This window comes from Cebidichthys violaceus, unplaced genomic scaffold, assembly GCF_023349555.1.
Source record: "Cebidichthys violaceus isolate CVI_PGR_0920_01 unplaced genomic scaffold, fCebVio1.0.p SCAF_1, whole genome shotgun sequence".
Lineage (NCBI taxonomy): Eukaryota > Metazoa > Chordata > Actinopteri > Perciformes > Stichaeidae > Cebidichthys > Cebidichthys violaceus.
Window position 1 is genome coordinate 8,200,260 of NW_027176262.1, and position 26,721 is coordinate 8,226,980.

General features: G+C 40.6%; 1 protein-coding gene across 1 annotated transcript in view; it reads right to left on the reverse strand.

Moving 5' to 3' along the window:
• dner (delta/notch-like EGF repeat containing) overlaps nt 1–25,170 on the reverse strand; it is a 49,992-nt gene extending 24,822 nt beyond the window's left edge. Inside the window, exon 1 of the mRNA XM_068709101.1 lies at nt 24,623–25,170. Coding sequence (XP_068565202.1) covers nt 24,623–25,033 — 411 coding nt within the window. The 5' untranslated portion in view covers nt 25,034–25,170. The remainder of the gene's footprint in view (nt 1–24,622) is intronic.
• Between the last annotated feature and the right edge of the window lie 1,551 nt (nt 25,171–26,721).

Sequence of the window (26,721 nt, forward strand, 5' to 3'; positions counted from 1 at the left end):
ATGTCACAATAGTAAATTAATGATGAATTATATTTGCTTGGGTTTAAAGTAAGCTTTTCTCTCAAGAAAACTTCCATTAGCCAAATCTTTCCTGGGAAGAGATTATTAGGAAATCATGGAGCCGTGAAATAAAGCGTCACTAGCATTTTATATATTAATTCTGTAAGATCACGTTCATGATGTTTACCGCTGTTGTGCTGAAGTGTTGAAAGCATTAAAGAGTAGTCTGTTGGGCTACAGAGTTAGTAATCAATGAGACAAACGGATAGGAAGCTTAGATAAGAAGACTGGCAGAAGTGTCCTTGAGCAAGTCATTATAGTGAATCCCAACCAGCTCAGCAGATCTGAAGCTGCCCTTTGCCCTCTGAGAGAGTTAAAAGAGAATTTCACCACATATATTAATACATGTTTCAAAACTGCCTGCTAGCTTCCTCGTACCAATTTTTCCAGAGGCTGAGTTGAGTTTAAACTCATGATATTACAAAGAGAATGGTATGATAAACAGAGGGCTTTATTAGAAACAAAGCAGTATTTAAGAATGTATCCATTACTCAGTGATTTTACAAACTGTTGTTGTTGTTGCCAACATTTCAAGAACTCAGAAAAACACATTTGTTTGTATCCGGACCATGACTGTGCAGCATGTAATCCTTCAAGTACAGCTAAAGGAAAAACAATAGTTGGAGTTGTGAGGGTTTTCCCGTGTGTATCAGCCCAGCCGTCATAACTGGTCAGTTATTTGGTGGAGGCTGCATTGGGAATATTAAAGTTTTCAATGGATTGATTATGGGGGCCAAATGACAAGGGTGCCTACATACTTTTTGGATGGGTGTGTTTGTCATGGTTTGGGCTCAAGGAAGATCTTAATGTCACAGCAAACATTGATATTTTAGACAATAGTGTGCTTCCAACTTTTTAGAAGCAGTCTGGGGAAAATTATTTTCTTTTGCCCTCCTGCACAAAGCACGTCCATGAGGAAATTGTTGTCCCTATTTGGTGTAGAAGAAAGTGACTGACCTACACACAAAGCCCTGACTTCAACTCCATCCAATGCTTTTAGGATAAACTAGAACAACGATTGAGACTTTATCGTCCAACGTAAGTGTCACTAAATGCTCTTATGGCTGAATGGGAGCAAAACCCGTTCAAAGAAGGTGCATTGTGTGCACATTCAACCCCTAGTTTTGCACAGGTGGAGGAAGATATTTTAGAGTGGCTATTACCAATACTGCACCAAACTCGCCCAGCACTAAACAGCATAAAGACATAGTTAGCGACTAGCTGGTCAATTTTGTGGAGCGTTTAGCAGCTAAAGAAACAAAAAGCAGAGCTAAAAAGAGAGTTCATATCGGACTTACATTTGCCAGGTGGCCAGAAACTCCAAATAAATGATAATGTTTCTTTTAACTGCTGGATTTAAACTGTTTCCAAACAAGTTTCTTATATCAACTTACAAGGTGATGATATGTCAGGGTTTACACGCCGTCACAGCTGCATATTAATGGGTATGCTTTTGGAATAAGTTAGTCAACAATAACACGTGGGTACAATGTTTGAGAACTTTCTTTTACTATGGCAGAGAGTTTGCTCTGAACAGGCAGATCGGCAAGTTCAACAAGCACCTGTGAAGCTACAACCCTGACGGCGCTGGAGCCGTTTCATAACAGCAGTTAACTGAGCGCTCCATTTCACCAGTTTATCAGCCACTTACTGTTTATGGGAGACTCATTTGAGCGGTAGATCATAATACTGCAGGGGTTCACTTTAACGGCCAGATCGTTCAGCTAATCACACACATGCAATTAGTCAGAAGGGCAGCGATGACTCATGCCGCACATGAAAATAAAATGTACACGTGACGAAAATAATAAAGTTTCACACACTAAGGGCTGAGGACTGTACAAAAATAACTGATTAAAAAAAAAAAGGCTTTTCAGTATCGGTCTGCACAAGAGCACTCGAATACACACATGAGTACAGGAAAAAGGTGAGAAGCTGATTTGGTCACTCAGCGGGTTGTCTGAAATTGTTCTACAGCTCCTTTATAACCATCAAGGTGTGTTGCCATGGCTACAGTAGCTAGGTAACGTGAGCGCAATTAGCAAACAGTACTATACACGTTGTGTGTGTGTGTTTATTTCATGCCCCCACCGCATCAGTTCCAGGCACACACACACACACACACACATATTATATCAATATTTGCCCAAAGAGTCTCATCATGCTGCAGAGAGACAATCCATTTTATAATCCACTTACTGCCTCATCTGGGCTGTTTATCACCATTTGCCTCCCTCTGTCAGAATGATAACACCCCCACTGTGGAGAATAGATACAGATAGCATTTGCTTAATCCTTCACTCATGAAAACACTCTCTCGCAAATGAGGAAAATATCTCCGCAGGAGCTCAGTGAAGGATAAATTTGTCTTGTTAATAGTCCCTCCTGAGATGAGGGGACACAGAGTGGTTCTCGGTAACATTGTGTCCGGACGAGTGCACTTGCTGTACTGTAGTGATGCCACAGTGCATCTGAACCTGAGAGGCATCTTGAGAATAAGCGAACACTTAACAAGATAGATTTTCAAGAGTAGTGTCCATTGCTCAAAGTGAATATGGCATTAGGCATTTAACTTTGCCTTGAGAAAGCATTTCAAACAGCAGTTTGTGTATTCAACCCTAGATGTTCTACCTTCCATTTGTCCAGAACTGTTGCTTCATTCAGCTACCTGCAGATCGCATTTTCCTTTATTGGACCATCTCCAACAACAAAACTGAGTGAGAAAAGTCTCAGGCTATTTCACTAACTGCCTTTTGGTGCATACACTGAGGCTAGTAAGAGGTAAACCCTAAAGAACCCACTGCTAGCCAGTCTTCTTTCTCCCACCTTCTATATACACATACTTTATGTGACGGAATGACTTGACACTGATAAGAGCAGATGTAATTCCTTTAAACAGCTTCTCATTATTAAGATGACTCCAGGGCATGACCAGAATCAGAAATTCATTATTGATCCCGAGGGTAAATTTGTATGATGGGGAATAGTTTGCAGTTGCCAATGTCGAGATTGTGTCACAACCATCAACGACCGAAAATTTAAACCTCTCATTGTGTCTGAACAACTGTGGTTTATAACATGTTACACTTTGTCTAATGCGAGTGCTTGAATACTTCACTACTTTGATGCCATTTGAAGTAATACATTTGATTGTTTGTGCTAGAAAACACTTGTTTAACTACACACACACTATTTTTGTAAATTATTTTTCATGTATAATAAGTTACCAAATCAACTGAAAATTAAGAATCATTACTTTCCAGTGCCAGTGTTAAGGTTATGATACTGCAGTCTGACTATCAGCAGAAATGTAATGTATCGTGTCGACAGTGGTCTTATATTTCATGTTTTAATGATGAGAGATAGTTAAAAATGTATGCGCCTGATCTAGATCCATCTTCTTTTTAAGACCGAGTGTGTATTTGTCAAGCATTCACTGTTTGCTGAATTCAAGGCTACAGAGAGAAACTGGAGCATCTCTCTGCACTGCGTAATCTCAGAGGAACAGAACAAATATGAGAAAATATACGGTTGGAGGGAAAAGTACAATCTTGCAACACGAAGGCCATGTACTTTACAACACACACAGCTATAACTACATTATTCTCCACAGATCGACAGCTGTGAAACACACTGCATCACCAGTGTTAGGGAATTACAAACATAACTATGTGACTATAACAGAAACAAATACTGTGTAATTATATAATCAATCACACAGCAATTAGCTAGATGAACCGAATTAAACTTTCATATAGCCAGCAGCAATTTTTATCCTGAATGTGCAGTACGTAATGAGCACCCGCAATCCAGCTAAAACAAAATATTTAATTCATGATAGTGACAAAATGATACTTTAAAATCATCCCTCAATGGAGTCATTTTCCCCCGCAGTATTCTCTCCAGTCTGCTGAGGATGGCTGAGCTCTGGGGTGTGATCGGATTATATAAAGATCCAAAAAAGCATTAAAAATTGCCACCGGTACATAATTAACTGTACTAATCAAGTGGAAAATGTGCTACTGTGGAAATATCACCTTTCATATAGCCGCAGGAATGTATGGAAGTACAGTACACAACTTTTGGGTACAGACAGTACAAGTCCCCCAATGCATTCCTGATTTATGAGAAGGGAGACTCAGGGATTCAAACCCGAGCAGGAGCAGTGCACCGAATGAAGCATAAAACAAAACAAATAAAGCGAAGAGTAAGGAATCTACAAAGCAGAGCACTGGTGCAGACGGTAGGTGATGAGCAAATACAGTTCTGGATACCAAACAGTTGACACCCAAGAAGGAAGTTTTAACAAATGATGAGACATATAGGGCTCTGTGAGCACTACAAACAAAGAATGCAAATGCAAACTTAATCGAGAAAGGAACGATAAAATTAAGAAACTGTTTGATATGGATTTGTCCTGTAGACAGTCAAATGTCTCAGACTGAAAAGTGGCAATAAGCTCGTCAAAGGAACAATGTCTGTTCTCACATCATGATGCAAGACTGGCAAACATTTCTGTCCCTGGCAGAAAAAGTAACTATTTTTGTTCACATGCCAATGGATGCAAGAGGATCAACATTTTTGCAAGTCTAATCCCTGCTCCTTTTCATAATACAAGAGACTGATGGAAACCCAGCTGAGTAACTGCCCAACTGTCAAATAAAATTGAAAGACTTGATAAGTCGTAGCCACTGAATATTTTAGGTATGGATTTGGCTGGTGGCAGGTTTTAATTTTAAACCCTATGAAAACCGTTGCTTAGAAGACTGTACAAAAGAAAAATATGAACAAATACATGAAATTAATTGTATTGATAAAATCTGCATGTTTTGTTTAATAAATTGATATTCATTAATTGTTAGGACAGACAGAAGACAATCTTTATTCACTGTCACAGTCATTGAAAATGAAAAGCAGCATGTGTATACATTCAGTATACCTTCAGTAGTGTAGTAGTAGTGCTAACACTATGGTTTACTGGCATGGTATGCTCCACAGGTTGTTACGTAGAAACACAACATTTTAGAAATGTAGGCCTATATCTCCTTCCAACCTCTCCGGGTAACGAGTATCACTGTTACACAACGTTTAACCATGACTAGCTAGAAATCCACACAAGCAGCCTGAAAATGAAGAAAATCTGAAACGATTGCATGAGAGTCTGATTTGGAGAATAATTGTCAGAACCTGGTCGGAGTTGGCCGATGCTACACTACGATTGGCCAACTCTGCGTTTGAGGGGCGGGACTTAGCAAAGGGTCAAGTATAGCTGTGAGTGTGATTGTTAAATAAGTTTTCCTGACCAGGAAATTGAGTGGTTTTTTTTCATTTTCAAATAAGAAAGGTTTTTGCTTCCCTTACGCATACGACCTCATCAACTCAATAATATTGAAAGACTAGAGGTAATGTGCTGTCTTGAGCTTCTGGTTTAGCATTTAAGCAATATCCTGTCAGTATCCCAGGTAGACATTACTGTTGTTACGGTTTATTACACCCGTCAGTCAGAAAACCACCAAGCATGAAACCCCTCATGATCCAAACTCGTCACTTCTGCTGTCAGCACAGACACAACTTAAGACACCACTTCACTCAGCCTGAGACTTTTTCCCATTTCTATCACAGCCATGAATGGAGGAACGGTTGATTGTTAGGATGTACTTGTCAGAAGTTACTTTTACAATGTTCAGGTATTTGAGCCTTTTTCTGTCACACTCATTGAAACTGAGACATTATTTTCGGACAAAGAGAAAGGAGACAGACAATCTCATCTTTCCATACCGTGAAAGCAAAACAACATTTTAATCTTTTCAGAGTGAAGCTGAATAATCGTGTTTTTATCTTGGGACTCAGGCTCATTAAAATATATTAATGCTCTTGTCATATCAAAGGACCAACAGCAACAGATCTATTTTAGGGACTGCGCCTTAGATTTAAGAAACACAACAGTGTTAAATGTCCTAAGGCTTTTGCCTGTTTGGTGCAAAGCAGACAGACATGAATCAAACCATCAACTGAGAAGAGACTGACAGCTGTCGGGTTGTGTGAAGAGCTGAGGTAGAAACAAGGCAGTTCAGATAAAATAAGGAACCAAAGTACTTTAATAAATAGATAGTTAGTTTATAGATAGTTTATAACGAATGAGATCAGGAGAAACGCCGAAGATCCCATTTGAGAAATATATGGAAATAGAAATGTTTTTGCTGTCTTGTCAGCATTATTTGTAATATTCGAATATTGTAAAATCAAAAGAAGGTACAAAAAACAACTCCACATGTAGCCAAATATATATATTTTTTGATAAGGAAAGTTGGTTTTCAGTACATCGTCACTTGTATGTGGTTTCAAGAGGCTGCAGTCTTCTCTAGCTTGTTTCAACATGTATTTGATCAAGTTTTAGCCATTTTGGGTGTTCAGTTAAACTGGGATGAAGAGTGTCAGCTGTCTGTGCTGCTATCTGCCAGATGATTGACGAGTCTCAGCCAGAGATGAAGCAGGAAGAGGTGGTGATCTCACTGAATGCATCTGGAAGCAACAATGGATTTTATGACTACTTGTAAATCAAACTGACAAATCCACAGATAATTGTAGTTCCCCTTAGCTATGTGAAGCAATGGCGCCGTTTGCTGAGACGGCCATCAGAAAAACTTTATTTCAAGCTTTAAATCTTCATAAACCTTTCAGCTGTTACCAAACTATTGCCTGTTTTCACACCCAGCAGATATACGGTGAAACATTAGCATTCGTTTGGAGGTGTATTTTTAGCAACTTAATGAATGCAAATCCAATATTCACTCTCCTTTGAGCTCTGTCTCTACCAACCATATATCTGTAGCTAGATGCTATGCTATGGTCTCCAGCTAGTTGCTAACTGTGTCTGTTTGAAGTTTGGTGTGGAAATCAAAACAAATAGCTAAAAGATGCTAAAAACTATTTTGATTATGGTTTCTTTCCAGGTATACAAAGATGGTGAAAGTATTACATTGCTTAATATGACCAACAAACCAGCACTGAAAAGAAAAGGCTACTTTAAAAATAATAGGAAAAAACTACGATTACAAGGTATTTTTGCTTGTAAAATATGCCAATGAAACGAGTGAAATTTGGCATGGTAAGATTTCTTTAAAGACAATGTAATATTTAGGCCTCGCAAGATAAAGAGAGATTCAGAAATTTGCTGAGAAAACTAATTTTGAGCTTTATTTCACTAGTTTTTAGGAAGTATGTCATAATGAGCCTGCTCAAAAGTTAAATTTTTTCACTTAAGATATTCAAGACACGTGGTCTAAAAACAATCCCCTATATCTCACTGAAGTGGGTCTTGTTAGGGGATTGGGTCTTATATTAAGTGTTATGAGTGTTAGACGAATATGTAAGATTTTGCTTTTTTTGCAGTGCAACTCCCATAAAGTTTGTGCAGCCCTTCAGGCAGCCTCATAAAATACATTATTACTCACAGCAATGCCTTAGGGAGCACCGCACGGGAAAGATGGATTTCACTCATTCACTCACTCCTAAGAGCTGCCCGGTGATACCACTAAACAGACTCGCTCGGGGGTACTTAAAGTACACATTAACTGCATCTGGAGGAAGAATTTACATCCTTAAAACAGATTTCCTAGTAACGTTTCTTTGATAAAGTGGCTATAGCTGTCCTCATTACCACATGGGACTGAGCCATGTGACAGCACACTTATCGATGAGTTGCCATCCCTTTGACAGCAAGAGAGACAGAAGACGAGCAAGGACACAATACTTGTTCATTATCATCTGCTAAATATGAAACCATGCAGGAGTTCACTTCCTACCGCCAAAAAAAGGGTAAATAATTGTTCTCAAAAAAAAAAATTGGCTCCCAGAATTGTATTGTCCTCTCAAGCACATTAGGCCTACATTTTCCAAAATGATATCCCAAACCATCGTGGGATAAAGACTCTGCAAACTGCAACCATCTGCTTCATATTCATCCAAGTTGTTGTAGCATCCAGTAACACGGGACAGTGCTTTCGTCGTGGCCAGAAAGTGTGTTTTTGTCAGGCGAGCCTTTAATGTTATCTATTTCTGCACATCAAAGCATCCGCCATCCCTCCTTCTCTCCCAAAATTCCCCATCACTTCCTGGCCCAGTGGCTTCAAAGAGCAACTCCTCTTTCAAACTATGGATCCATGAAGCCTACACGAACGTGGCCGAGTACCTCGATAGATGTTGATCTCGCCTTGATGCATAAATAAATTTAAATGGAGGAGCAGTGGAAGTAAAAACATACTAATGAAGTGAGACTGCCCTTCGTGCTCATAATTTCCCATCTAAATAATATACATACATATCTTCCGTTCTTACGCATTTTTACTTTTTTTGTTATCATATTTTATTGGAGTTTCATTTTTTCTGTCACTCAAAAGCCAACACGCAGCAGGAGGACACTTAGTTTGCTCCACAAGGGTCCTCGTGCTGTCATCAAACAAATGACATGTAATAACCTCCCGTGATTGCTCAATATCATCCCTCAAAAGACATTTACCTCTCAACTCTGCCAAATAAATAGACAGAAAGATAAGGGGGTTTAGAGGAGAGGAGTAAGGAGAGAGGAGAGGCGCTGCGAGGCTCTATTTATACCCATCCAAGTGACGCCGGGGCTGCAGGGTACTTGAACGTCTCTTCTCGACGGCTGGGACACAGTCGTCTGTCTTCTTATCCTATCAGACGGAGACTATAATGGATCAGGAGCTTTCAGGCTCTTTGTGAATTTACCAGAAGCTTGGAGCAGATGCACTGACAGATAAAAGTTTTTTTTGTTTGTTTGGTATTACACCATGCAGCTTTTCACATTACAATGACAACTAGTCTGTCTGCTCGATACTTCACAACACTGCAGTTATTCTTGATTAGCTGTGAATATCGACTCTGTGTCAGTGTTGAGACTACAGTATTTTTAGCTGTCACAAGTAGAACAGACTGCATTTGAAATATTAGGCACTTTTGTGCAGAGTGAAATATTGCATCTCTCTTCAGATTATTCCTATTCTAAATTTAGCTCGGAGCAGGGCACGTAATATGAAAAATGACATTGTGGATTGCTAACCGGCCTTAACGAAGACTGATCTTGCTAGCTGTCCAGTTTTCATTATTTTAACAGAATGTGCTTTAGTTCACAATTAAAAAAAACATGAGCTAATATGGCTTAAATTAAACAAATGGAAATATTAAAAAGAAAGCATGCAACAACAGTGTCATGTGATTTGCTGCATTTTTATTCATAGCACTGTCATCACTATCATCCCTCATCACTTGGCTTCACTGACAGTTTAATTCTGAACAGTATGCAGGTTAATGTGGGCCATAGCCAACGGCAAAAACAAAACAGCTAACTGTGCGGTTCATTCTCTAAACTAGTCTCTATATCAGACGTACGCCGTCTCACTGGTGTGACTGACGGCCTTCACGCAACATGTTCACCGACACCCTGGAAATCTCAATAACTGCACTTTTTCCTGCGTAGCTCTCTGACAGAAGTAACATATCTAAACACAGTGACATGCAGAACATAACAGTGACTTATAACAAGTCATGCAGCTCATTTTACTCGTTAAATACAGAGGCTTGGTCAGTAGCCCTAAGCTTCAAATTATGACTCTCTGGGTACCTCTCTCGCGTTAGCTTTGGACGCATCAGGGATGTCGTGTCAGTTTCCACTTGTTACATACATAGTGTCTTTTCTAAAATTAACTACCGCTTTCACAGGAAGTTAGGTTTAAGCAACAACACCACTTAGTCTGTCAAGTCAACGTCAACCACGATCTTTTCCTAAAACTAACTAACAACTCTGTGAAACAAAGAAGTTACGTGTCAACCGAGTCATGTGACTAACAACGGCACAGACTCATGACAAAATGATCAACATTTACTTTTAGTTTCACACGGTGACACGGTCACTGGTCTCCTAGACAAATGTCCGGTGTTTGTTTGACCCATCTATCTCCCCTTCCCACGCGCCGTGTCTGTCTCGCTCTTTATACTAGTTGCTTTGACAGTCAAATAATAGCACTGATGTGTTTACATTGGGGTTAGTTGAAATCCCGGTGTGTCGGTGTCAGAGAGCCGCGGGCACTGACCGACCGTCAGTATTTGACAAGTAGGGAGGGAGACCGGGTTTCCTCCCCTCATTCAAGCTCATCCACCAGACACAAACAGCAACAAACACACCTCTATACTGGACAAAAAACAAACTCAACTACAGCATACTGCCCGTACTGTCCTCAAAGGGATTTTGCACAATTATGCCGTATACTTTGTGGGACTTATACTACATCACCTCATGAGGAATGGTAAAGCCTTTAACAGCTATACAGATAAGCAATGAGCGTAAGCAAAGAAGACTGAATTACCATCCATACATAATATGGACATGTCGATCAGACAGAGTCACGGTCTATCACCCGTAGAATAACATGTCTCTCACAGTTACAGGCAGTTGTGGTCTGACAGTGGACATATGTGTGTATGTGTATACGTATATATATAGAGAGAGAGATATATATTACTATCGCTCATACATTATATATCAAGGACATTGCAGCAATAACACCACTAGGTCAGCAGCTGTATTTTCACTCTGCAGCCTTTTCTAACATTAAATCAGATGCAGACTGCTGTGCAACACAGAACACTTAATGATTTGGATGGAAGCCCTCCTCCTGGCTTTTAAGCTGTCTCTCTGTATGACATGCTGTTTCATCATTACTTTCTGCATAAGAAGTTACTTCCCACTGCGATCCGACTTACTGAGGAGCAGGAGCATTAGTTATTGCACATTGTAATGAATTTAGAGTAACAGGTTTGGATATGGATCGTCTGTGGTTTGTGTCCAAACGGTGAATTATTGTATATTTTTAAAAAAAAAGTATTTCTGCAGGAGAACACAACAGACAATATAAAGTGGTCGCACACGTGGGCAAGTGCTGGACCAAAAGACAGCAATGAAAATACAAATGAAGAGGTCGGCACACTGTAGCTCCCCTTGCAATTCATTAGCACATCCACAAGTGACGTTTCGAGCAGATGCTCTTCTGCAGACTTAGTTATATCAACAGAGACGCCATCTTTAAATACACATGCTCTGGTCACATGATAGTAACTTGATAATACCGGTGAACCATAAAACCCACACATAAACAGTTACATATGTATTTTAAAAAAGCACATATATAAATATAATATTTAAAATATATAGGTAAGAACCTCACAGCTTGTAAGAACAGAATACCTTCTAAATATGACTAAAATAATTACCTCTAACTCTATCGGAACAGGAATCAACAATGTCAAGCCCATGGATATTGACAGAGGAAGAGAACAGCATCTAGACCTGGAGTCAACCAAATACACAATAATGTTTAGACCACAATACCACTTGCTGTATACAAAGCCAGAGTACGCTAGACTTAAAAAAAATTCTCCAATCGAAAAACCCAGCCCAGAGTTGCAAACTCTTTTCAAATGATAATATACCCGGTTGTTACGTGTGGGTTGTATGGTTCACCAGTATTATCATGTGACTATCATTTGCCCAGAGTGTGTGTATTGCTGATACAAGGTATGGTGTGGAGCATTTAGGGGGGTATATTGGCAGAAATGGAATAAAATTTGAACAAGTATGACATAATAAGTATGTCATTAGTGTATATAATAACCTGGAAATAAGAATTGTTATGTTTTTGTTACCTTAGAATGAGCCGTTTATATTTACAAAGACAAACAGCGGCTCTAGAAAGGGCCATTCGTGTTCTCGTGTAGGCCGATAAGTAGATGCTACACACTAGACCTTTTAGGAAGCCACCATTGTTTTTTTTACATTTTCATTTCTGCAGGAGAAAAACATTACAATGCAATAAAATAGTCTCTCTCTCGCTCTCAGGCCACAGCTGGTAAAGACGGATGTCATTCTGTGCCGTGATCTACGAGCTCGCTGTTCGCTCTGACCTACATACACAGAAGGTTCCTTGCAAAACAAGATATCCACTGTATGAAAAAAAAGTGACACCTACTGCTGACACAATTAATCGGGCACCTGCATAAAAGTAAAACAGTTTCTGGAACTAAATCAAAGCTATAAGGTGGCTTGAGGCTTTTGTCGCTGTTGAAAATATCTCAGGTTACATTTAAATTATTATTTTTTAATACGTACGTAGCAGATGTGAAAAATAAAAGCTTAATCTCAGGCTGGGTCTGGAGCTGGTGATGCTGCCACAGGGAATTAGTCACTGAAACACTGGAAGTAGAACATCCTGTTCCCATTGTGACCTGAAAATCTATAAATGACCACCATTCATTTCACCTGGAACTGGTTAACAGCATGAGGACTGTTGAATAATTCTGTAAAGAACTATAGAGTGTACAAATGAGTAATACAGAACATGTCGTACCTCGTACAACTACTCATTGTGTTTAATGCGGGCCACATGATTTGTTCCTTTTCCTGTCTGAATTCATTAATTCATTAAAAAGGAAGTAGATGACATCTTTCTGCTCGGTGTTATGTACTCTTCCCCTGTTGATCTTTTGGCTCCCCTCGTCACTGCTCTGTTGCTATGGAGACCCCAGAAGAGGAAAGGGGGCATAGCAATGAAAACTGGTCCTCATCGTAGGAGGCGACACTGGACATGTATATCATCGCTGTCCTCCCACCGGTTTTGTCCCCGAAGAGGAAGAAAATGTTCTTAGAAACCACAACAGAGAAGACGCTTCTTTTAAAGGAGCTCCAGATCTTCTGCCACACCGCCTACATGAACATGTTCGACCGGCAGAAGGAGGGAGAGGGATGACGGGAAGGATGTTCTGAATCGACAATACCAAATGTGATTCGGGGGATTTTCTTTTTTTTTTTTCCTGAAGACAGTTGTGTTTGGTTCATTCTATAAAAGGATGTGAGGGAGACTAATGTGTCGGTTTGTTGGGATAACAATAGAAGTAAATGTTAATACTGTAATAAGTTGATGCCATTGTTTCCTAAAGCTTATTTAAAGGATATCGTTGCCATTGTCAACAAATCCCATTAAAAAAAAACGAAACAACAATGTGTTCATCAATGGGAGTCTGTCTCTCAACATGTTCTGACTTTCCAACTCAACACCAAACCCATTTGTTCAGACTAAAGATGTTATTGTTTAAAGTCAATACATATATGACATATATGGTTTCATTTTTTTTTTTTATTTTATTAAAGGCCCAGTCATTTCAGAAAACGGTTGAGCACTGTAGTTTTTTTAGCAAAAAAAATAGGAGACATAAGTGCATTTGCTCGGGATTACTTTCAGCAGACGATTGACACACAGTTGTTATATTAGTTTATTATTTACAGCAGCACACTGAAACAAGTCAGTATGCCGAGTTAGATCTGTTGAGTTCTTATGATTCAGTTCACTTACTTGAGCTCAATATTTCTCAAAAAAAACACACAGCAAGTAGTGATGAATTATAGCTCATTTTTGAAAAGTTTCACTGCTTTTATGAAATGTTGTGAAAAAATGTTTTGAAAGCCGAAAAGAGAAGGCAATGTCGTGTATAACCCCCATCGATCAACAGCGATTGGCTGCGGATCACTGAGGACTGATGTGATCAGAGCGGCGCTGTTGGAAGCAGATGTATCAGCAGGAGATGAAGCTCCAGACGGATCGATTTCTCCCCGAAAGCTCAAACTCAAGTTTAAAGCACATCACAGTGAGCCAGTGAGCCACACACTAAAAAGAAGATTTAAATTCCCATCAGAAACACGTTCTGCTTTTATAAAGACAGATTTGTGTAGAAACTGAAGACAGCTTGGGTTCAGATAAACCATAATGTCTCATTTTACAAAAAAATGTTAGGTTTCAAGTAGAATATATTAATGTAACTGAAGCTATAGCAACTTGCAATATATTTTAAATCATGTATTTTGTGTTTTAATTGAACTTGAGTTTGATGTGTAAGCGCTCTCCTCCCAATAAAACTAATATTGCTTCTTACAAAACCCAATTTTAGGTGAACTTCTTCTTCATATCAGACTTAATATTTACTTTTTGTCAATACATTTCCAGCATAATCCCCAACGGACAGGCAATTTTTCCACAGCGTCTTTCCTATAAACTGGTAGACAGGCCCAGCCGTTAATGCGAGCTAATCTCTGTGTCTAACGCAGGAGGCTGGTGACTGTGCCTCGCTCCTCTATCTGGCTGGGATGCTCTGCTGGTCCTGAAGGGATTTTTTTAGGATTAAGCTGGCATTCATTGTCTGCAGCTAAGCGAAGATGTTCAAGACACACACCAGTACACACACGCATACACCGCCACATGCTGGCTTGTCTCCCAGTTGGCTTCATTAAATAACATATTGTCAAATCGACTTAACTGACATGTGTTGTGTGTGTGTGTGTGTGTGTGTGTGTGTGTGTGTGTGTGTGTGTGTGTGTGTGTGTGTGTGTGTGTGTGTGTGTGTGTGTGTGTGTGTGTGTGTGTAGACAGCAGGAGTCAGTTCGGAATCTGGTACTGAGTCACTGTCATTTGGAAGGAAGAAAGGCAACAGAGCAGAGGATGATACACACACCCCTCCTCTAAACACACACACACACACACACACACACACACACACACACACACATCTGCTTCCTCCAACCCCAAAGCAGCAATCTCTGCAATGCCTAACCATGATCTGGGAGGGCAAACATGCTCCAAAGGCGGAACAGACCGCCTCAGAGTCTGTCCCCTCCTGCAAAGTTCTCTTCTTCACAACTTAGTTGTGATTCTCACGAGGCATTTATGTGAAAGTCTGAAGTCATGTCTTGTATAATAGTAATTATTTTATTTACAAAGCACCTTTCAAAAACAATGTTACACAGTGCTTGACAGTAAACATGTGATAAAAAATCATTAAGATCAAGATAAAAATAATCATTAAAATAGAGACAATAAATATGAATAAATTCAAAATATTTGCCTACGAAAAATGTCCATTTAATGCAAATCTAATGGACAACAAAGTAATCTGAATGATGTGTGAGAGCTTAGCGATGGGGACACACCACATCACTTTTGCAACAACTCCTCATCCAGCAGCCAAGACTCTCCATGAACAATCCTCAAAGCTACAGACGGACTCCCTGGTGAGTTCTGTCCAACCACTGAATACATGACACCACATTTGTGTGTCTATGAGCAGTTCAGTGTGTAAAAATGTGATTCAATGCAAACCAAAAACAACATTTGAGAACAGGAGGGAGCAGCTGAGAATGAATCAGAAAGGAATATGAACATGATTCCTCAACTGGTGTGTTCTTGTATCAATAAATATCATGTTTTTAGTTTTATTAGTATAAATCTAAGGACGAATATTTGGTACCATGGATACACCTATTAGGAATCCAAATAAACAAAAGCATGGTTCGTATTGAAATAAAAAATCTTATAAGAGGGTTCAGTCTCATTCAGATCGCTATATCTAATGAATTAAAATGAGATATATTCTTTGAGGCCACATGTAGACTATTGTGTACTCGATGTGATATTAGTAGAGAAGATTTATTTGCACTCACATCCCCTTCATGTTGTCTTTGCCCTGACCAATCAGCAGCGAGAGATGTCTCCATTCTGTGAAAGCAGTTGCCTAAAGCAGTTTTTAACTGCAACCTATGATAAATAAGCCTATTTTCAAGTCAGCTTACAATAACCTGTAAAGCTACACTATGTCAATCTCACGTCACCATTTATGTGGCTATTTTTCTCTATATTTATTGTGGATGTAGCCAGGTAGCTATGTCTGCAAATTACATCCCCATTCTTAAAAAAGGTGCAAGATAAGAGATCAGATCATTTAATGTTAGATCAAGAATTGGAAGGAGGGTGCTACCATTCCGCGACCAAGCTGTCAGTTGTCAGAGAGCATTATTACAGCATTATAAGCTGTAACCGCCCTATGAGAGCAGTGCATATACACACAGTCCAGTGCTGATAAAGGTTCATTTTGTACAAAACTGACCCAAACTGTCACAACTTGGAGAGCAGGCAGCAGGGGAAAGACCCAAACGCATGCAAAGGCTGATGAGGGAACAATGCAGTGATTTAACAGATATGACTCACAGGTTTTGAGTCTAAAAGGCAGGCAGGAACAGCAGGCAAGGCCACAGGAAACTCCAAACAGAATTGTAACAATGGAGACGAACTGACAGACGACAGAGGGAGCCCAGAGACGACACACAAGGTAAGGAGGGTGATAACGAGGGACAGGTGAGAGCGGGCCAATGAGGAACAGGTGAAACTCATCAGGGCAAACCAGCTCACAGGTGGGAAACACAAAGGCAGGAGGGGAAGTTGTTTGAAATGGGAGAAAGGTGAGTATTTCAAAATAAAACAGGAAAGTGTGAATGAATAAATTAGCATTACACTTGTAATGTATGACTGTATGAACAGCGATGCGTTCACTTACTGACGTGACGCACACACTGAAATGAAATTGAACAGGAATGCGACCGACTAGTGAACAAACTACATACTCAGTGACTTCCAATCTTTGAACTGAACCAAACGAAATGATTCGAATCAGCAAAGTGTTTCATGATTTCCACCTCTAACACACACACACACACACACACACACACACACACACACACACACACACACACACACACACACACACACACACACAAACACACCACACTCCTGACACATACGCTCATTACGTTGACAGCAACAACAACAACCAGACTAATCATTAGGAAGTGGCAGCATGACGGTGTCATAGCAGAGGTTTATTATCAGGGTGAACTGCTGCTGAATTAGAGCCTCTCTGCCCTTTTTTTTACATTATTCTGCGAATGGTGACACAACTCGCTGCTCCATTAAAGATATAAATAGCAATGAGGGCAGACGAAAAGCAATAAAAAACACCTAAACTAAACCACTGGGAGAAATGTAATGACTTCTCTATCCAGGACAGAGAGGGTGAAGTTTCACTTCGAGAAAAATGAAAGAGGCAATAACACAAAGATAGGAGCCCTGTTCACGATGAGTGGCAGCAAATATGTGAGCGGTCAAAACTGCTTGACAAATGCAGCAACTGATTGGCCTGTATTAAGGAAACAAGAAAAAGAAAAACAGACATGAAACATGACTGTAGTCAGAAAGATTTCATTATTTTTAAATTGTTGCTGGCAGTGTTCAAAATTAATTCTGTTACCAATTGTCTTGTGAATAATACTTGTCTAATGCTGTCAGATGATACATGTGGCAATTTCTTTTAAGGGATTTAGGCAGTAGTGGAAGAAGTATGCAGATATTTTACCGAAGTAAAAGTAGCAATATCACAGCGTAAAAATACTCTGTTACAAGTAAAAGTCCTGCAATCTTACTTTAGTAAAAGTACACAAATATTAGCATCAAAAAATACATAAACTATCAAATTAAAAGTAAAAAATACTTATTATGCAGAATGGCCCTTTTCAGAATCATGTATTTCATATTACTGGACTATAATCATTGATAGATTAATGTACGTATCACTTTAATGATTTTAAGAAAAGTCAGGGGATCACCAAACTTGGGAGGATTGATCCTCTGGGGACCATGAATGTCTGTCGGTTACAAAAGTTAACTTCAATCCATCCATTACTTATTAGCATATTTCAGTCTGGACCAAAATGGTGGACCGACTGTCCAACATGTCTCTAGAACCTCTCTGATATCGTGGCTAAAAATGTTAAGTTTTAACTCAACATAGAATCCAAATTGCAAACGCTACAAGCCAACCAGGTCAAACATATCAAGTGAAACTAAATCTAACACATGACTTTCACCAGTCATAATGGACCCGTGGGTGACTGTAGCAATCAATACGCAGAGCAGAAGCACTTGGTGTTGAGCCGCTCACGTCCTCTGCAGACCAGCTCCTCTTTCATCCATATATGCATCAGACCTCACTAACCCATACACCACCTCAGCACGAGCTTCCCACAGATCAAAAGGCCAGGTGATGTGTGATATGGAAATAACCAAAGTGATTGGCCACGAGCCCTCCTGCTCAAAGGCAGCACAGTCCGCCTCGAAACATCTAAGGACATCAACATGAATAGTGATAGCTCAGTGATAATAGCTCAAAGGAGTCTTGCTGATTGGTAGCTGCTGTATCAAAGGTACCGGCAGGGTTATAAGCAGCCTGTTACCAAAGTGACATCCTCGCTTTCATCAAACCATCTGTAACTGATTACATGTGGATGTAAACCTGTGCAAATGGTGCAACAGTTTGCAGTTGTTTAACACCTATTTTCCAAGTTGACTGTGAAAACCAGTAAGCATTTACTGCAAAATCAGAATGTTTTTTAGTTTTTGCTATGAATAGTTTTTAAGGGGCTGAACTTTCTTCTTTGGACACTCGATGAGCTTTTCCCTGGCCAAAATGTCAACTATGCACACAAGATATATTGTTCTCCAAACAAGACACATTTCTCATCCCTCTGCACAGCTTGAATTTTTATGACCCCAGGCTGCAAATTCACACAAACATGTTAAACCCGACAAAATATTTTGTTGGGGGATGTAATAAACGCTGCAGCCTCTAGGATTTCATTTCAGTACTGCAAGGTGTTTTAAGTGCAGTGAGAGAAACAGCAATATTGTAGGAGTCACCATCAGAGAAAAATAAGCATTAACAATCTCTTTACAGAAATATAGAAGAGTGACGCTGAAGAGAAGAGGGATTGAAAATAATAAATAAGGTAAGAAGACAAAAAGACAATATCTCTCTAAAGTAATTAAAGATTATATCGAAAGAAAGTTTAATTTTCACCAAGATAACATGGCGTCATCGTGATGTGACATGTTTGTCTTGTCTCAACAGTTTTATTCAATTAAGACTGGTAATTTGACATTCAGATATTCATCACTGGTCACGGAGCATTGTTTATTTATTTATCTATTTATTTATTTGTTTTTTATTATGTCCCCTACGTAGATTTTACAATTACAGACTACAACATGTGATGCACAGGAGTGTCATTTTAAAACCAATATTGTCACAATTTTTAAGCTGAAACAATTAGTTTGTTGGAGCCATAATGTGGTTTTGTTGTTTTCTTTTGTCTTTGAGGGAAACACGAGGTGGGTTTGGATGGTCAGTTCTGACATTGAACACTGGGTGGCACATTGACATAAAAGTGCATATAGGTAAGTGCCTGGTAATGAGAATCAGGTCTGTGGACAAAAAGCCAACAGTTTTTGTCAGCGTGGTGTGTCAGCGTGGCGTGTCAAGGTGTTGTATTATCCTGTCATGTAGTATCCTGTGGTGTTCTGTTATGGTGTCAATGTGCAAACGGAATAAATGGATCAACGGATGAAAGAAAGACAGCGTACTTTCTCCGAACAAGTTCTCCTGTTCGCCCCCCAGTGGCTTTAAGATAAAAAAAAATATTTGTTAAAGTCACTACAAGTTAATTAATGTATTAATCTGTTGGCAGAAAGTAAATCAGCAGCAAATTTGAGGAATCACAATTAACCTTCAAGTCAATACATGGTAAAGGCTCTCTGGTTCCAGTGTCTCATATGTGAGGATTTGCTGCTTTTCTCTGTTTTGTAATTGTAATTAATAAATAATGAAAATAATCATTTGTTGCAGTCCAACTTGATTTCATAACCACTTTAAAAAAACTATTACCTTTGAGAAAACACCAGCACAGGCAATATTATGATCAACTGAACATACAACACTTTTGAGGTCAACAAAAGTGCTTCAGTAAATAGAGATATAAAAAGACTGCCCTCTATAGCAAGAGGATATGAGAGTCCATTGATACACACACACACACACACACACACACACATACATATATATATATATATATATACATATATATATATATATATATACCCTCTGACTAACAAGACAGGAATATCAAAGAGACCAAAGGCTGGCGATGAGCTTTGAGCTCTGCTTAATTGGATGCGGCTTAGGCTGTTTCGGGTCCAGCAGAGTGAATAGCCCTGGGAGACTGACCGCCACACACACACACACACACACACACACACACACACACACACACACACACACACACACACACACACACACACTCCCTTTTCTCAAACTGACAATGTTCTAGTTCTTTGATAAGATGGTGCATCGTATATCAACATACTGTCACTTTAAACATGTGAAACTGTATGTTTTTATAATTTAAAAGTTTGCACCCATCTTCTCAACATAGACATTGATCCTGCAGATGATGGCCCAGATACATTTGATAAATAACAATCTTAAAGGAATAGTTGCTTGCTTTCTTGTCTTGAGTTAAATGAGAAGATTGATTGCGCTCTCACTTCTGTACACTGAATATGAAGCTAAACCCAGGATAGGGTTAATATAGCTATGGACAGGGGGAAACAGCTGGTCTGGTTATGACCAAATGTAGCAAAAGCTGCCAACAAGCAACTCTGAAGCTCATTTATTAAGACGTTACATCTTGTTTGTTAAAAATAAAAATAATGTTTTATCCTAGGAAGTGACTGCGTAGTCCTCCAGTGCAATCACAACGTGTCGTTTTGAATTCTTCTATTTTGCTACGGATTCTCTCGTCTGTTCCTTAAATATGAAGCTTGAGCCAAGTAGCTAGCTTAGCATGAAGACGGGAAGCTAGGACTTCCTAACTGGGACTATTTTTTGGCAGGGAGCGGTGACTCCCTGAAGTCTGGAGGTCACTTCATATAACCCCTTGTAAAACTGTCTTGTCCTTTTTAATTCTAGCTTTAAAATGCTTTTGCTACCATTGGACAGAGCCAGGCTCGTTGTTTCCAGTCTTGGACTAAGCTGTGCTAACCAGCTGCTGACTGTAGCTTCATATTTGCCGTGAAAGGGGTATCATTCTTCTCAACTCTCAGGCTAACTCTCTAAATATCAAACTACCCCTTTGAAAATGTTCTTACACTAGTCAGTGGTGGTAGAAAAGGAAACATTAAAAAATCACATTAAGAAGCCAGAACTTATATGATTAAAACAGTGAAACCGAGGTTCTTGTGAGTGAGACAGCACTTATACGTGTCGAGGGGAAAACCGGTGATGAGTTGACATCTGAAAATCATCAATGGATCAAAAAGCCTTGAGTCCATCACAGCTCTGACATGCTATGTGAGAGCTTGTTAAGTTGAGGCAGAACTGTCGGCTGCAGAAACAGCTGAATTACTTCTGTGCTCGAGATATCACCTCTTTCACCACCTTCAGTTACACATCTCCTCTCCAAATAACAGTCAAACAAGCGTTACCTCGCGGTAGCTGTGTCCATGTACATGCACGCATTAATGCATTCGCACACACACACAACTTCACTGATCTCCATGCCAAATCTGAGCCTCATAGGACGAAAACTGTGGCTGCCAAACTTATGGTGGGGACATTTTTGTGGACCAACCAACTGACGGAGCATGCTGCAAAGCTGCTGGTTGCAGCTAATAAAACATGCATCCCGTGTTCGTAATGCTGAGGCTGTAAACTTAACTTCAGTCTGCATATTCTGCTCTGATCCACTGCTTTCATATAACCGAGTGGCTTAGCAGCCCTGGACTTGTTTCATGACATATGGCTGCGTTGCGCTGCCACAGCCTTATTGTGTTGTAGAGCAAGTCACCAAATCCATCAGGGCGCACAACAGGCCTTTCAATAATGAATAAGCCAGAGGCTGAGAAGCTAATAACTCACAGAGAAAGGCCAGTGGTGGTGAATTCCAACAGGACAGCTTACAGGCTGCCATCCAGAAAAGGTGCAGGATTATATTAAAACTCAGGGAGTTTAACAAGTAGAGTGGGTTTGTTTTTCCCTGCTGCTGTGGTTTGCGTTAGCTGCTTCCACACTTTTAAAACACAACAAGTCACAAAGCAGGATTTGCAATTTAGCCAGAACATTTTTAACTTATTATCCTGAAATCAACAGGCATGAGTTTTAATCCTTACTCTACAATTCAAGTTGAGCTTTACAGATTCTGCTTGGTTTTTGCTCTCATCCTACTTTGTGTATGGCGCCCTTAGGTTTGACACAGAATTTAAAATAAAAGAAGGGAGAGGCAGCGAGGAGGGTGAGCAGATGACACTCGTTTACAGCAGCATTTCTTCACTAAGTCGCCCCCAAACCAGGACTTTACTCTCTTCAAGACTCATTTCTCCCCCTTCCTTCACTGCCGTCTCTTTCTTCGATCTCTCCTCCTTTGTCACTGGACCATCTGTGTTGTGACGCATGCAGAGGCAACCAGCCCAGCGCTCTGCCAATCAGGTCATTTACCAAATCTCAATTGACTGCTGCTCCAGTTTCCATGGAGAAGAAACAACCAGCAGGAGGGCAGCAAGGCGAAAATAAATGATTCCCCTCGAGCCTGGCTCGGGGCCGATTCCGGACCTGAGATTTGACGCATAAGAGGAACAAAGCTGAGAGTGGATGTTGTTGTCTCAGGATTTTACAGCAGAAGAGAGAATTGTGGGCAAGGTGGTCAGGGAGAGATGTTTTTTTACCCCCCCTCTTACCATAAAAAAATATGGAAATTCTGTACATGCCTCGTCCAGCCGCAGCTCAGGCTGTGTGACAACATCGTCCTTTGAGGTTTGTGTGGAACAGAGCGCATTGAAGTGAAGCAGGCTGCAGAGGTAACAAACTGCAGCCGCTTTCTATTCTGAGACATGAAACCAGGACAGCCAAGGAGACAGTGATCAGGCCCCTGTTGATGCTCCACTAAATGGCTTCAACACAATGCCTGCACACCACCAGCAGGCTCACCTGTACACCACCAGCAGGCTCACCTGTACATACCTTCCACCATCATAAACAACACCAGCATGCATGTACAAGATGAGCAAACATACTCTATGCATATCCACATGTAAACACAAGGTGCAGGGGGGGATATGGCTGCCACCTGTTGGTGATCCTGCTAAAGTTCACCCAGTCACCTTGCCGTTTCCCTGCGTGATGCTGCAGCAGACTCATTTATCCTCTCTGCTGCTGGCGGATGCTCTCTTTCACCCCAGCATGACTCATACCTATTGAGCCTAATGCTATACCGAGGCTTAGCCACAGTCTATCTATTGTAAAGCTCAAATTAATTACATGCAATTCAGCAAAAAGAAAAACAGGTTTATGTGGAGATCAATGCTGAATTAACATGCTTCAGAACTTTAAATGTCCTTGAATAGATGGAAGTGTAAAAACGATGCAGAAGGAAAAAGCTAATTATCTCCTATGGAGTAAGAGCTACAAACTCAATCCAGCAATGTGATGCCGCTGAAACAATCCTGTCAGTCTATTATTTTATTTTCAACCGTATTCATGCAATTTTTCCAGGGACTAACACCTGGGGGAGCAGCATGCACGGAGGGGAAACAAAAGGAAAATCTACAGTCAAATCTACATTTTGCAGACTTCCATCAAAAGAAAACGTTTATTAAATTATTTGGTAAACCAAATCTAAACATGATGAAGGCTACGAGGAGCAGTTGTCAGCTAAAAATGTTTTTTTTTTGATGTTCAAATCTATTTAGATTTTTTGCATTAGGCTGATGACATCATGCAGAATGGTATTAAAAGAGACAGAATTGCTAAGGTGCTAGCTTTAACCAGACGGACCTAATAACTTGTGAAAAGTTGTGTAACCTGCAACAGAAAAGCACATCTGTCCAGATGTTCCAATTAATGAATGCAGTGTGAAGACGGGTCCTTTGGCCTTCTCCCAGATGTTAACGGCTTCAGCCATACTTGAGTTTGTATCAATCATACACATTATTAGAGAATGCGCTTGAGGAATACATTTAACATTACCAAAGGATTTACTGTAACTTTCGTTTGCACAGATGTAAAAAGAAACTTGGGGACATCATAGGGGGAAATGCTGTATGTCCAAAATACTCAACAGCTCACACAGTATATATACTCTCTCTCTCTCTCTCTCTCACAAACACACACACACACAATTCTTTGGTTTTCACTAGCATCTCACTGCTGCCGCTCTTCCCTCCTGTTGCCACAGCAACGCAGCACTTGTCTCCGTGTCTCAGTGACAGCACATGCTCCCATTAAAAAAACATCCGAGAACAGCAGAGCAAGAACGCACTCACACATGCCGTCATCTACTGTACGACTCGCATGCAAATCAAAACACAGATAGGATTCAGGTTGATCTCTCTCTCTCTCTCTCTCACACACACACACACACACACGCACTATCCAAGTTGAACCCCTTGAGATGATGATAATGAATAATTAATGATAATGGATGATGCTAACATGCCCAATACAAAAAATAAATAGAATACAGATAATGGGCAAATACAGCTCTTTATTCTTTGCTCTATAAAGTACGTAACACATGAAACAACCTTTACATCTGCTCCTTCATAGTCACCAAAGCTCATTTAGTATCTTTCCTCTCAAGCAAACACCAAACTAAAGGATAAGATCTCTCTCTCTCTCTCACACACACACACACACACACACACACTCTCACACACACACACACACACACACACACACACACACACACTCATCCTGTGCAGATGACATGAAATTAAAATGTCCATACCTCACAGTTGCGTCCAGTGAAGCCCTGGCTGCACGTACAGGTGTACTCCCAGGTGTCCTCTGGCCTGCCAGCGGATGGCAGGGCCAGGCAGAACCCCCCGTTGAGGCAGGGTCTCCCCTCGCAGGGGTCCGGACGAGGTGCCGCCTGGGTCGGGGTGGGCTCGGCTGGGGCCGGGGTGTCCGGGGACAGCTGGAAGGCAAAGGGGACGGCCCCGATGCTGCTGCTGTTACTGCCGCTCAGGAGCAGGAGGAGGAGAAGCAGGGGGGGTGTGAAGCGCCGTGCGATCTGCGTGGGACGGCAGCAGGGGACTGCTGGCACACTGCACACACTCATCCTCATACTCTGGTTTCTTCCCTTCTTCTTTTTGTTGTTGTCTCCCCTTTCCTCGGAGCTGAAGCAGCTGCCGTTCATGCAGCGGCTGAGAGGTGTGTGAGTGTGTGTGTGAGAGAGAGAGAGAGAGAGAGAGAGAGAGAGAGAGAGAGAGAGAGAGGAGGAGGAGGCTGGTATAGGATGTGGAGCATCAGCTGTGCACAGGCAGAATGACTGAGAGCAGACTGGCTGATGGTGTGGAGGCTGAGGGAAAGAGAAGGTGGGGATGCAAAAGGAGAAGGGGAGGGCTCTCGGCTCTATTCTGTCTCAGAGTCACAGTGACGAAGATAGCTGACGACACCACCACCCCCCCCCCACCCACCCCACTCACACACTCTCTTTCTTGGCTTCTGTGTGAGAGTAGCAGGGGAGCTCTGCACCCTCTTCATTTAGAGTCTCATCATCCATAACCTCTCCTTGGAGCCGGCCTTTGAAGGTGGGAGGGAGGGAGGGGGCTGTAGTTGGGGAAGACGGAGGAGGAGGAGGTGGTGGTGTTGGTGGAGGAAATCTTTATCAGCTTTGCTATAAGATTAGCGGCTTTTCAGCAATAACAGGCGGTATTACCACAAGGGAGATGACGCACTCCAAGTGTGAAAATAGCAGAATGATGCTCAAGGTGGTTCAAAGCAAAAATGTCCAAAATCCTTCATGAAACAATAACAGCAGACTGTGTATGGATGCTGCAGTCCTTAAGGTCAGAGATCATCAGCTCTCTTTCACCAAGATACCATCACGTGATGACCAAGGTGGTGAGAGAACATCTTCACATAGAAGTTGAAAGTAGCACACACGTTGACATACTTTTCACGAGTTTTTATGGGTATAAATTCAGGACAAAGACATGCTTTAGGTTGTTGGTTAGGTCATATTATTAATTCTGTTTTGGGGTGGATTTTCCCTCAAGTCCCTAATCTGATGCAATGTTTCATTGTGAGGAATCCTGAAGGGGGCGGTCAGTTTATAATTTGACTGATCAACCAATTGCACATTAGTGTTTTTTTTAAGGACACTGAACTTTAAAAAAGGGGCAGTCCACCAATTTTACATAAATCTACTAGTCACTATACTAGTAATAGTTTGAGACGAGTGGCATGACAAATTTAGAACAGAAAGAACCCATCTTTGGATTGTGGAGATTAAAAGACTCAAGGCAGGGAGAGTGTGAGAAAAGATGCTCCAGAGTTGCATTATGTGAGGTTCTGAATAGGATCCATGCAGTTTTTTAAGCTTTATCTAAAGTATAGGTTTGCAAAAGTCTTTCTTGAAACAATGGAAGACACCCACTTGATTTAATTAACTCAAGACTACTGAAGGCTGGTTTACATTTTCAATTAACTTTTTTTTTGCTCAAAACAAGGACTGTTGATTCTGTCGCTCATCTCTTATACATAAGACAGGATCTCTTAATGAACATTAACATGAGGATTATTACAGCAATCCAAAACTGTTAATGTACACACTAGCATCAGACTATTGGAACAGTGTGAGCCTATCCTTTGAACAAGGGACTAAACATCAGGGACTTTATGGAAGTGCTGTATTAAATCAGTGGAATGCCCCTCAAATTGTATTAATATGGAAAGCTTACCAATCATATATTAAGACAGAGACAACAAAAAAAAGTAGACTACTGATCAATTCAACCTGCACTTCTAACACAACGTCCTTACATTCTTTTCAATAAGAAGCAGAAGTCTCATCAGGCCCTGACCTTGTCTTTGTATTCTTTC